The sequence below is a fragment of the Ranitomeya imitator genome, chromosome 1 (genome assembly GCF_032444005.1).
Source record: "Ranitomeya imitator isolate aRanImi1 chromosome 1, aRanImi1.pri, whole genome shotgun sequence".
NCBI lineage: Eukaryota > Metazoa > Chordata > Amphibia > Anura > Dendrobatidae > Ranitomeya > Ranitomeya imitator.
Genome location: NC_091282.1, coordinates 290728449 through 290742723, shown reverse-complemented (window position 1 = coordinate 290742723; position 14275 = coordinate 290728449). Strand labels below are relative to the sequence as shown.

Sequence of the window (14275 nt, the reverse complement as noted above, 5' to 3'; positions counted from 1 at the left end):
ACTGCAGGTCAGGTCCTCTTCAAATGAATAGTAGCGAATCTGCAGTACCCAGCAGTGTCCGCTAAACAGTGTGAAATGCTGTAGTGTTCTCCTCCGTACACTGTTTTTGTATGATAGCGTACCATGTTCTACCATAAATTATGAGAACATCAGCAATCAACCAATCTAGCTTCAATTCCTCTTTTGACCTAAGTGCCTTTTTTTTAAAAACTTTCTTATGCTTCTAATGCTGGTTGGTTTACAGTGAACATATTTACAAAAAAGAAAGGAAAAAAGAAAGAGACCCTATAATTTGTTATATTCTAAGGGCACAAAATGGCCAAAAGCAGCTAATAACCAATATTTGGTGGTCACTGGAAGGGCGCTTGCTTGCCGTAACTCTTCATCTACCCCAGTCTAGAGGGACACCTGCTGCAGTTTCAGGTCTACCCCCGCATATGATAACTTACCTACAGCCCACATAACAGTGTCAAACGTGTCCAATTCTTCTTGACCGGAATTTGTGTTCTTCCAGGTCACTTGAAGTTTCCCATTCTCCAGCTTCGTAACTCTAGATGGAACACATTTCCTCAAGAATCTTGTCCCATATGACTCCATGTAATCTGTCACTAGATTAGCCATTTGCTGTAAAACATCAAATAAATACATGCTTGATGTAGATTATATGTTGGATTTCATATTACGAAGACTCTTTACATAAAAAGGTCAATATATTAACACAGCCTCATACCTGATCAAACCCTCTAAGGGGAATGCTTCTCACCATTGCAGTTGTTTCCAGTCCAATGCCAGTCAAAAAACCTGCACATTCCAATGAAACATCTGAGAGAACGTGTCAAGGACAAAGTAGATATTTTCAATCACATTATATGCTACTATACTATTGTCTTTTTTTTTACTCTCCATTTTCCAGTTTCTCATCTTTGCCACCCTTCCCTATCCCAAGCAATATGACATTATCGGGAAAATCCAGCAACCGCAAAAGTCATATAACATCACATTTATTAGTAGATTAAAACATGAAAAGGAAAAATTTCAAAAACATGATTACAGTTGACGTGTTTTCTAGCTACACTAGCTCTTAATCATGATAAATGTTTCCTTTTCAATTACAATGATTTGTTTTCCAGCAGAAACAATGATAATCACCTGATTAACGATTATTTGCTTCATCAGGTGATCGTTGCCATGTTTGCAAGGGCCGATAATTAGGAATGAGAATTCCTAGAAATTCTTGTTTACCAATGTACTTGCTTAATGCACCATTAGCCTCATTTGTCTACCTAACAAAAAGTCCTATGCTCTCTTGGCAGCATCTGAAATCAGTTTTCCGATTTCAATTGATATGGCGAGTGCTTCTGGGGTTTATTTCAGCTATTACCAGGGCATTTTGTCTTCTGCGTACTAGGCTGGATGTTTTTACATATGTTTGGTATGACCATATTATGTGCTACATAGAGCTGGATTTTGATTGTTTTTGGATACTGTACTTTTTCTTTGACAATATACAATGGAAATGATTGTGTGGTTTGAGTCAGATAAGATGTGTGTGCTTGACACCTAAACACTTTTTAGTATTTTGATCCTAGTGATATGTGATAAATGTGCTTCTCACAAAATTAGAATATCATCAAAAAGTTAATTTATTTCAGTTCTTCAATACAAAAAGTGAAAGTCATGTATTATATAGAGTCATTACAAACAGAGTGATCTATTTGAAGTGTTTATTTATGTTTATATTGATGATTATGGCTTACAGCTAATGAAAACCTAAAAGTCATTATCTCAGTAAATTAGAATACTTTATAACATTACACCAGCTTGAAAAATTATTTTAAAATTCGAATTATTGGCCTACTGAAATGTTCAGTAAATGCACTCAATACTTAGTCGGGGCTCCTGATGCATCAATTACTGCATCAATGGGGCATGGCATGGAGGAGATCAGCCTGTAGCACTGCTGAGATGTAATGGAAGCCCAGGTTGCTTTGATAGCAGCCTTCAGCACTTCTGCATTGTTGGGTCTGGTGTCTCTCCTCTTGCTCTTGACAATACTCCATGATTCTCTATGGGGTTAAGGTCAGGCAAGTTTGGTGGCCAATCAAGCACAATGATACTGTTGTATTTAAACCAGGTATTGGTACTTTTGGCAGTGTGGACAGATGCCAAGTCCTGCTGGAGAATGAAATTTCCATCTCCAAAAAGCTTGTCGGCAAAGGGAAGCATGAAGCGCTGTAAAATTTCCTAGAAGACAGCTGTGCTGACTTTGGTCTTGATAAAACACAGTGGACCTACACTAGCAAATGACATGGCTTCCCAAACCATCAATGATTGTGGAAACTTCACATTAGACCTCAAGCAGCTTGGATTGTGTGCCTCTCCACGTTTCCTCCAGACTATGGGACCTTGATTTCCAAATGAAATACAAAATTTACTTCACCTGAAAACAACACCTTGGCCAACTGAACAACACTCCAGTTCTTCTTCTCCTTGGCAGAGGTAAGACAGAAAGAATGCGACACTTGTAGCCCATGTCCTGGATATGTCTGTTTGTGGTGGCTCTTGAAGCAATTACTCCAGCAGATGTCCACTCCTTGTGAATCTACCCCAAATTTTTTAATGGCCTTTTCTTAACAATTCTTTCAAGGCTGCGGTTATCCCGATTGCTTGTGCACATTTTTCTACCACACTTTTTCCTTCCACTCAACTTTCCGTTAATATGCTTGGATACAGCACTCTGAACAGCCAGCTTCTTTAGCAATGACCTTTTGTGGCTTACCCTCCGTGTGGAGTGTGTCAATAACTGCCTGCTGGACATCTGTCAAGTCAGCAGTCTTCCCCATGATTGTGGAGCCTAGTGAAACAGACTTAGGGGCCTTTTTAAACATTTAGAAAGCCTTTGCAGGTGTTTTTTGTTATTCTAATATACTGAGATGATGCCTTTTGGGTTTTCATTGGCTGCAAGCCATAATCATCAACATTAACAAAAATAAACACTTGAAATAGATCACTCTGTTTGTAATGACTCTACATAATCTAGGAGTTTCATTTTTTGCATTGAAGAACTAAAATAAATTAACTATTCTAATTTTGTGAGAAACACCTGTATCTTTGATGGGTTTTGCTATCTAGTGTCAGTTAGTCTGATGTTAGCATCCCTTTTCGGACAAACTGGTGTTCATAGCTTCTCTTCACACTTTTCTTTTTACAAAACTATCAAGCAAGGAGATTGGAGAAGCTCACAGAAGAGTATCATAGTGCAGTACTACATAAAACCAGAAAAATCCCTGAAACGTGTTTGTGCATAGTAATCATTTTAGCAATTCCCTAAAACTATAGTCAACTAAACTTGGAGTGTCCATGCATTCATATCACTCCTCTTCATAAGAGCTCAGCTGCCCTAGGAAAATCCCTTCCTAGTTGTCCCATGAAATATGAAGATCAATGCTAAGCCTTCGGACTGTGCTTGGCACCTTCTCTGTCCCTGCAATGATATTTCGTAAGTCATCCAGTCTGGTCGACTCTTCTCTCTGTACATTAGTGAGCAAGATCTATGCATGCATAATAGTGTGTGTATGACATCTTCCATGTCAATCAAGGCTGAATGGGTGGCTATTGCAGAGACAGAGGCACCAAGCACATTCGCTTCACAGACCACTCAGCGCTGATTCGCATGTGGCACATAAAAGGCATTACCCTTAGATACGCGGAGCCAATGTGATCTTATAAAGTAGTTGCATGGATACCATTAAAGGGAACCTGTCACCCCCAAAATCGAAGGTGAGCTAAGGCTAGGTTCACATTGCGTTAGGGCAATCCGTTTAGCGCATAGGCTAATGGACTGCGCTAACGCAATGTCCCAAAAGGGATCGCGTTTGCCGATCCCGCTAGCGCAGATGCCCGAACTGCGCTAGCGAGGAACGGACCTCGAATGCAGCAAGCAGCGTTCGAGGTCCGTCACTCAAATGACGGGACATCGCTAGCGCACGCCCATTGTGGGCGTGCGCTAGCGATGCGTTCGCCATTGCAAGCGTAACGTAGTCCGTTTAACGGGTTCACACAACGCAGTGTGAACCTAGCCTAAGCCCACCGGCATCAGGGGCTTATCTACAGCATTCTGTAATGCTGTAGATAAGCCCCCGATGTATCCTGAAAGATGAGAAAAAGATGTTAGATTATACTCACCCAGGGGCGGTCCCGATGCGGTTCTGGTCTGATGAGCGTCGCAGTCCGGGACCTCCTATCTTCATACGATGACGTCCTCTTCTTGTATTCACGCTGCGGCTCCGGCGCAGGCGTACTTTGTCTGCCCTGTTGAGGTGCCGGGCCTCTCTGACCTTTCCCGCAGCGTGAATACAAGAAGAGGACGTCATCGTAAAAAGATGGGAGGCCCCGGACCGGACCGCGACGCCCATCGGACCAAAACCGGACTGGGACCGTCCCTGGGTGAGTATAATCTAACCTCTTTTTCTCATCTTTCAGGATACATCGGGGGCTTATCTACAGCATTAAAGAATGCTGTAGATCAGCCCCTGATGCTGGTGGGCTTAGCTCACCTTCGATTTTGGGTGTGACAGGTTCCCTTTCAAGAGAGCACAAGGGAGTTGGATTCTTTCTGGGCGGGGTAGACAAAAACAGCAATTCCAGCAAAGTATATTGCAAAATAAATTGTATTATACATAAATTTAGTATTATGTTTCAAGAATTTTTTTAGATGCATTATGACCTGTACTCTTCATTTTTCATTTATATTTTCATGATTTTTGGAACAATAAAATTCATAATTTTTAAATGTGCAGGACTTGATTTTTAGTATGTCTTATATGAATCATTTTGCAGGTGTCCACACCCAAGCATATTATTTCCTTTTTAACCGTTGGCATAATAGGGGCTTTTGCACAATGAAAACACTTTAATACATACATACAATAAATTTATATTGCATATATGTATTAAATTGTTTTCATTGTGCAAAATTAACACATACAAGAACAATAAAGGCAATAATAGGTTTAGTTGTCAACACTTGCAAAATTAATCATATATTATGTATTACGTACAAAAAAATCAACTACCAGATACAAATACAGTGTGTGTATCGTAAGAAAGCAGGAGGTAAGGTCCTGGATGGCAGATATGCGCCACCGACGTTGTTTGCCTAATAATGGTAATGGTAATGTAAAAATCTGCACCAGTAACACTAGCTTGCTGAGATGGTTAATTTGACTGGATCTTTGGTCCCAGATTTAGGAGCAAACAAGAGAGTCTGGGTGAAAAATGTTGTTCCCATAATCTAGCCTGGGACTTACATGCCTAATAACAGCAGCTGAGTTAGCTCAGACGAGTGGAGTTGTGCTGGAGCTGAAAAGAGGTGTATGTTTTCTGACCGCATTTAATACTTTGGGCTAATTCTGCCTGAAAAACTGAGATTGGCAAGACTACACTTATTTTATTCATTGTACCCGAAGAAAGGACTATTTATGTTACTCTTTCGGGATAAAGGCCATTTTAGTTTTGGAGCTATAAAGTTTATGATGGACAACAAACCTTAACTGTTTTGATACAAAAACCCTGGGCATGTGTGTATCCAAGCGGCTACCAGAGAGCTGAAACCCATCCTACTTTATATATATGTATACATGTTTTGTTAAGGTTCAAGGAATTTACATATATATTGTGACAAAGCTACTGGCAAACTGCTGGAGGGGAGATGCATTTTACGGAGGCTATTAGCTGCAGTGATTTGAATCCCAAAAGTTTGCTGCAGCACACTATGTATTGAGAGGGGTTAATCGGACATTTTAAGGACTGGGTTTTTGTGGACAACCATACAGTGGGTGGGAGGTTGTCCACCTTATCTCTACCCCAGGGTGTGGTCTGGGGTTTAAATAGTTTGTCTCCGGGGGCATTTAGTGTTCAGTGTGTCTGGAGAGGCTAACTCCAGAGAAGTGTTCGTGCTAACTTGAACCATGTGTTTAGCTAAGGGTGGCTTCACATTTGCATCTCTGTGCGCAGCGTATCATCCACACAGATCTGCATGCGTCACACGTACCTATCTTTAACATGGCGTACACTGGGACATGCGTTTGTCTGCGTACGCATGCATCGTTTTTCGGTGTGCGGCGGTTCCGGCGAACGCAACATGTTGTATTTTTTGACGCGTCAATTATGCGCAGTCATCCACATGCAGATGACTGCGGACGAAGCGCGTCAAAACAATGCATTACTGTCTATGGGAACGCAAGCGTACGCAAGGACATGCATTTGCCTGTGTTCGATGCGCACTTCATAATGAGAAGGTCCTGGAAATGGTTTCAGCCACTCCCAAAACAAACGTGTATAAAAAGAGGGTGTGGGCACTGCAAGGCCATTGCTATATGGACTCTGGACGAGAGCACAACAATGGCTATGTAAGTACAGAACCTTTGAAAATCTCTCTCTCATTGCAGTTTGGACTTTGTACTATTTTTTTTGTCTTTTAGACTGGTCGACTCTGGTGCTGTGGTTCTCTCCTGGTGCAGCGGTTATCTCCTGGTGCAACTGTTGTCCCCTGGTGCAGTGGTTCTCTCCTGGTGAAACAGTTGTCTCCTGGTGCTGCGGGTGTCTCCTGGTGCTGACAACACAGTCTGTGGAAGTATAGAACTTTAGAAAATGTCTGTCTCTCTCACTGCTTTTTCTGTTCCTTGTAGACTGGTCGACTCTCCTGGTGCAGCGGTTCTCTCTTGGTGTAGCTGTTGTCTTCTGGTGCAGCAGTTCTCTCCTGGTTCTGTGGTTGTCTCCTGGTGCTGCCGTCTGTCCCTGGCCTGTGCTGACTGCTGTGCTGTTGGACTACTGCCTGTATTGTAAGTATTGGTGTCCATTTTTTTTTTTTTTTGCCAACATATTGTTTGGCTCTTAACAACTTTAGTTTTTCTTCTCTGTCTTTTTCTCTAGTGTTTTACTTGACTGCTGCCAGCTATTACAAGATGTCCTCCACTGAAGCTTCCAAAGGCGGATATGACGCTGATTGTGTAATCACATTTGATTACTGATTAGTATGTATTGACTGGCAATACTATACATGTGGAAAATCATGTATTTTCTTTACCGGTACCTTCCAGTGATGACGAGTTGGAGCAGTCAAGTGAAAATGAAGCTTCCTGGGGTCGTCGACACGTGTCTCAGGAGGAAAGACTGGGTGTAAGTAGTCAGTTTTACTTAAAATTTATTTTTGCTCTATTTTATCTATAGGTTCCACAACGGGAAGAATCGAATCAAGATATAAACTCATCAACCATTTCCAAGGGCGAGTACCGTTGTAGGACAACCGCGACCGTCACTAAGACAATGTGGTGATTCGACACTGGGAAGAAGTGGCAACATTGCTGCTGGCTGATTTTGGACCGTGCCACACCACGTGCCAGAAATGATTTTGGTAAGTATTGCAATATGGTCTGACGCGGCAGTGAAAATGTTAATGCATTTTATTTCCAATTAATTTTTTCCTTTTTTTTTCCCTTCACAGTGAAGAGAATCAAAATCCAGTGGCGTTCGATGAAGGACTGCTTCAACAAGAACATGAGAGAAAGGGATCGGGCTAAAAGTGGTGATGCATCAAGGTTAAGAAAATACAAATACCACAAGAACGTAAGTATATATTTTTTTATGATTTTTTAAATGTTTGATTTTCTTTTCCACACAGAACCTGGAGCAGCACAACACAACATGTATTTTTTACTAATGTTTTTCTTTTCCACATAGAACATGGTGCAGCACAACACAACCTGGATCCTCTGTTGAAGTGGCCCCTCATCAACCAGCCACCGAACAGATGCAGTCCCAATCATCCACCAGCGATGGAGAAACCTAACAGGCTTCACAGGCTGGGGAACAGGCAGCCGGTCCATCTGGTTTTCCCCTCTCCCAGCCCTCTTCCTCGGCTGGGTCTTCTAGTCAGTGGCAGAGGGCCTGGGAGAGAGGATAGGCATGCCCGAGTTTATGCACTTAAGCACGGTCTTCCAGGATGGGATTAGGGTGCTTGGTGGTAGACTGAAGAGTGGGTTCACCAATGTGAACACACTTTTACAGGATGTCAAAGTGTGGAAGCTGACCTTGAGAGACAAGCGCAACATTTTTTTCAGCCTTTGAGCGGAGCGTGTCGGAAAACCTTAGGTATCAACTCCAGCTGGATGTCATGCAGTACTGCCAGGCTGCTTACAGATATGCATTTCAGCAACAGCAGTCCCAAAGCTTCCATCCACAGGCCGGAGGATATTACCAGCAGCCATCATCTTTCCAACTTCAACAGCACCGAACTATCTTCCTCCACCACCACCGCCTCCACCAATCCTTCAATTTGTTTCCCCTTCCCCTGTAACCCCTTCCTCAACTACCACCCAATCCTCACAGCTCCACACCCCCAAAGTCCACCCACTTTCACCCTCTGATACACCCCGACCCTAAACCCAATCACCACCCCGAACCTTACCGCCTTTTTTTATTATAAATAAAATTTGTATCTTTTTCCACAATATCTTGTCTTTTCTTTGATTTTGGAACCAGCCGCCGCAAGAGGGACCTTGAAGGAACTTGTAAGTTTTAATCGAACATTTTAATATAACAGGTACATTTGAATAGAAAAGGTAAATTTTAATATAGTATAATAGGTACATTTTAAAATTACATGTACATTTTAACATAACATGTACATTTTAACATAACATGTACACTTTAAAATTACAGATGCATTTTAAAATTACAGGTAAATTTTACTTAGCTGCTTAAACCATTTGGTCTTGCCATTCCACACGTCCATTATCAGACAAAAAGTAAGCAGCAAACTTATCTCTAATCTGGGCAACTTCCACAGTAGTCCTCAGAGAGTGACTTTGGTAATCATGCAATGTAACAGGTTCCTCAGTTTCTAAGATGGGCCGCTCTTTTGCCATAATGTAGTTGTATAGAACAATACATGCTTTTACAACCTCATCAATAGTTTCAATTTTTTGATTAATAGATGTTCCCAAAATGCGCCATTTACATACCAGCAATCCAAAGGCACACTCCACAATTCTTCCCTTGTGTCAGTTGGTAGTTCTAAATTTTTTTGTGTGATTTAAGTCCCGACTTGAATACTGTTTTAGGAAGTTGGCACACATTTGGAAGGCCTCATCCCCAACCACAACAAACGCATTGGAGGTCCTTCAGTGTTGGAAAGAGGTTGTGGCTGTGGGAAATTAAAATCATTACCATATAATCGTTGGCCCATGTCCGAGTTTATGAAACTTTGTAAGTAATTTTCTTGTCCAAATGAGCCAATGTCTATGAAGACAAATCTACACTCAGCATCGGCAATCACCATTAGAACAATGGAATAGTATTTTTTATAATTGAAGTACTCAGTTCGACTACCAGAAGGTTTCATAATCCTAATGTGTTTGCCGTCCACAGCCCCCAAGCAGTTAGGAAAATTACACATTTCCTGGAATTTGGCAGCATTTTCCAACCAGATTTCAGTTTGAGGGTTGGGGGAAGAATTCTGGAAGCAGAACTTCACCTAAAGTATGGCAGGTGTTTCCAATAATCCCAGTCAGTGTGGAGACTCCAACCCTGAATTGAAAATGGAGGGATGATAATGTCTCTCCAGAAGCCAAGTATCTGCGGAACAGAAAATTAGAAAAAAAGTCAGTACATGGCTTTTTGAAAAAAAAAAATGGGAAAAAAAACATGGCTTTTAGAAAAGAAGGGAAAAAATCAGTACACGGCTTTTATTACAATAATACTAATGACAGGTGTTTGTTTTTCAAAATTACGTACCTCAGGGTGACCAACAGCCATTCCTCAGCAGGATTTGTGAGACGGAGCTGTGTGTCCTGCCTGGCGATTGAGCCTTGGACACGTTGCAACAAGTCATCAAAGCTCTGTTCTGTCATCCTCGTATAGTCTAAAAACTTCTCCGGGTTTTGGTATGGTCCATGGCTCTCTCGGAGTTCAAGGATGGGGTGTTGTCAATAGCAATGACAATGTTTTCTTCATCTTTCTCTTCTTCTTTGTTCTTGAAAAGCAAAAGCAAAGGGAGCAGACAATTTCAATTGTAAATCCAGATCTCCATAGAAGCTGTCCATGTCAAGATCCATCTTGCAGCTTGATACAGCAGCCAATGACTATGGTTTCATCAGTGCAGTGTTATATATATATATATATATATATATATAAATCCCATGAGACATGCCCAATGGGTATCTGATGTTAACGAAAAGCTACTGGAAAACATTGGAAATATAGAACGCACATGCATAAACAACACAAAAGCATGCAAAAACGCATGCAAATGCATGCACATGCAGCGTTTTTGGCTTTGTGCATTTCAAGGGCTCTGGCCTTCTTCATCAGGGCTGATGAAGAGGGACAGAGCCCTTGAAATGCATTGGTTTGCTGACTAGCTATACTAGCACACCTGTCCTCTTTAGCCCCGTAGCGTGGTGACGTCACCAGCAGCTCCGCCCACCCTCTCCGACCTCTACCTCAGCGCTGCATCCGGCCGGGGCATGCGAGGTCTCGCGGTCACACGGCTTCTGCCGCCACTCTCTCCTTAACCCACCGCTCTGTCATAGCGGTACACCTAGCGGTGGCTCAGACTTTCCGGAACCACTTCCCTCCGCACTCAGCACCGAAGTGAGTACAGCATATTTTATGTGCACATAGCAATTGTGGCATATTAGTGCTCCAACATACTAGGGGAGCATTTCTCCTCATCTCAACATATGGGCAATCAATTCTAATCATAGTAATCCTTGTCAGCCAGCACCTGATGGTCATCTTACTACCTTAACCTAACGGAATCCTGCGCTACTCCCACCAGCAGTAAGTTTATTGTGTACTGGGAAAACTAGACCGCATTTATTTAAAGCCACACCTATAAAGGTTGTACATTTATTTAAGCAGGGGCATCTACTACAAACCTCTGAAGATTAAGCAACCGTGGTCATCACAATACCCGCATCAATTGCAGATACACAGGGATCATGTCTCTTCATTGCACATTTCCATTTAATATCTGAGTGAGTATATATTATAAATCTATTTAGTCTCACTAAATTCACCAATACAAACATTTACCCTTTTTTTTTTTTCTCTCCTCATTCCCCTAAGATTCTGGTAGTACTTTAAGGACCTATTACAACATCCACTGAATAACCAGTGATTACTCATTAACCCCATTCTGACCTCGGACGGGATAGTACGTCCGAGGTCAGAAGCCCCTCTTTGATGCGGGCTCCGGCGGTGAGCCCGCACCAAAGTCGGGACATGTCAGCTGTTTTGAACAGCTGACATGTGCCCGTAATAGGCGCGGGTAGAATCGCGATCTGCCCGCGCCTATTAGCTAGTTAAATGCCGCTGTCAAAAGCAGACAGCAGCATTTAACTACCGCATCCGGCCGGGCGACCGGAAATGACGTCATCGCCGACCCCCGTCACATGATCGGAGGTCGGCGATGCTTTTCCATTGTAACCATAGAGGTCCTTGAGACCTCTATGGTTACTGATCGCCGGTAGCTGTGAGCGCCACCCTGTGGTCGGCGCTCACAGCACACCTGCAATTCTGCTACATAGCAGCGAACAGCAGATCGCTGCTATGTAGCAGAGGCGATCGTGCTGTGCCTGCTTCTAGCCTCCCATGGAGGCTATTGAAGCATGGCAAAAGTAAATAAAAAAAAGTTAAAAAAAATGTGAAAAAAAGAAAAAAATATAAAAGTTTAAATCACCCCCCTTTCGCCCCAAAATAAATCAATAAAAAAAATCAAATCTACACATTTGGTATCGCCACGCTCAGAATCGCCCGATCTATCAATTAAAAAAAAGCATTAACCTGATCGCTAAACAGCGTAGCGATAAAAAAATTAGAAACGCCAGAATTACGTTTTTTTGGTCCCCGCGACATTGCATTAAAATGCAATAACGGGCGATCAAAAGAACGTATCTGCACCAAAATGCTATCATTAAAAACGTCATCTCGGCACGCAAAAAATAAGCCCTCAACCGACCCCAGATCATGAAAAATGGAGACGCATCAGAAAATGGCGCAATTTTTTTTTTTTTTAGCAAAGTTTGGAATTTTTTTTCACTACTTAGGTAAAAAATAACCTAGACATGTTTGGTGTCTATGAACTCGTACTGACCTGGAGAATCATAATGTCAGGTCAGTTTTAGCATTTAGTGAACCTAGCAAAAAAAGCCAAACAAAAAACAAGTGTGGGATTGCACTTTTTTTACAATTTCACCGCACTTGCAATTTTTGTTCCCGTTTTCTAGTACACGACATGCTAAAACCAATGATGTCGTTCAAAAGTACAGCTCGTCCCGCCAAAAATAAGCCCTCATGTGGCCAAATTGACGGAAAAATAAAAAAGTTATGGCTCTGGGAAGGAGAGGAGTGAAAAAACGAACACGGAAAAACGAAAAATCCCGAGGTCATGAAGGGGTTAAGTAAGTGCTCTCTTATTCATTTATTCATCTATTTTTCATTTTATTGTTCGTTTTTGTAGACAGCGCAGGTGAATACCACTCTTTTTCGCTGAATAAGCATGCGTTTGCACGCGTCTTTGCTGCGCACATATAGGCAAATGTGAACTTACCCTAACCCTGGAGGACTGTGCTTTGTGTTACCACTTTGTTTTATTTTTTATGTTTTTGTCCAAAGGGAAGTGTTTAGTTTTTACTACACCTTGGTTGATGCTGCATATATAATAAATCAGTGAACTTAAAAGAGACAGTATTCTTGTGTCTACCTCCGTGTACAGCTGAGTTATATACCACAATATACACACACACATTTATATATACACACTGTATAAAATATGTGTATACAGTAATTATATATTATATACCGTATGTATGTATGTATATATATATATATTTATATATATATATATATATATATATATATATATATACACACACACATACACACACATATATACTGTAAATATACATATTTCATACAGTATTGTGCAAAAGTTTTAGGGTGGTGTGGAAAAAATGCTGCAAAGTAAGAATGCTTTCTAAAATAGAAGTGTAAAGACAAAACTACGGTAAATCAAATCAATATTGGAAGTTATCATATGGTGCTCGCAGAGCCCTGATCTCAACACAGATCCATTACATTTTTATTTATTTTGTTATATTTATTTTAGAGGAGGGACAAGTAAAAACACCAATTTTTAATTTTCTTTACAGAATTCACTGTGCGGGTTAAATTGAATAGCTTGAGTTGTTATGGAAGCAGGCATTTTTTATATATATATTTTTAATTTTCTAAGGCATTTTTTATTTGGAAAAATATGGAGCTGCCTCCCTTTGTCTAATCGTCTAGATGCTGTAGTTGGTAGTGACCGCAGCATGAAGAGTAATAAATGGATCGAATCGGCATTAGTATCGATCCTGGCACAGGAGAGGTAAATAATTTACCCTAACCTTGCCACTTTTCTCACAAGTGAACCTACAGCTCTACGGTACTCTAATGCCATGTCCACTTTTTAGCCACTGGTCGGGAACTAGTTCACGAGTTGAATATTGAGTTATAGGGTAGCAACCACTCTTTGAAGGTACTTGGGATATGGCGCCTTTCGTTCTGCTCAAGTTTGCATACTTGTTTTATCAGCATGGAATTTTGTTTTTGCCAAATTCTAAATTGTCAATATCATCTGCACTTCACACCAACTGTCAATGTGTTTTTATCATTCGTACTCTAAAGCTAAATGTTAAGAGAAAACATAATAAAAGTACGTCAGAAGCGGAAATAAGCAGCTATGATATAAAAGGATACAGCTTGCTCCAACCACCAATCTGTCAAGAAAGTAAACAGAGTTTATTTTTTTTATTGTATGCTGTCGCATAAGTACCACACCTCAATACTATCCTAATTGTTGTGCGATTACAAGATTAGAGATGTAATCTGTCCCTCCATTAGAGAAAACAATAAACAGAACGCCTTCCACGCTCATAAAATCGGAGAGTATTCTGCTGAATAGAGAAGCCTTACTCTCTGCAGGAGTCGGCTCTCACTTAATGCTGCAATAAAAGTGGGATATCTGACAATCAACATTTCCCATAAATGACTGCACGGAACTCCGATGAACAGATGAAGATGGGGGGAGAGGCAGATCGGACAGTTACGATACAGCAGTCTACCTCGCTATTGAGAGACAAGGAGCGGCAAAGCTGGAAAGAAAATCAAGAGTCCAAAATGTCATATTTAGACTTTATCTACCCTATTTAAAGAGGTAGTCCACTACATT

General features: G+C 41.2%; 1 protein-coding gene across 1 annotated transcript in view; it reads right to left on the bottom strand.

Moving 5' to 3' along the window:
* The window catches only part of TXNRD2 (thioredoxin reductase 2), a 203664-nt gene that overhangs the window by 81807 nt on the left and 107582 nt on the right, over positions 1–14275 (bottom strand). The window contains exons 9-11 of the mRNA XM_069756382.1: positions 13804–13823; positions 731–822; positions 450–624 (exon numbers count right to left, since the gene is read on the bottom strand). Coding sequence (XP_069612483.1) covers positions 450–624; positions 731–822; positions 13804–13823 — 287 coding nt within the window. The remainder of the gene's footprint in view (positions 1–449; positions 625–730; positions 823–13803; positions 13824–14275) is intronic.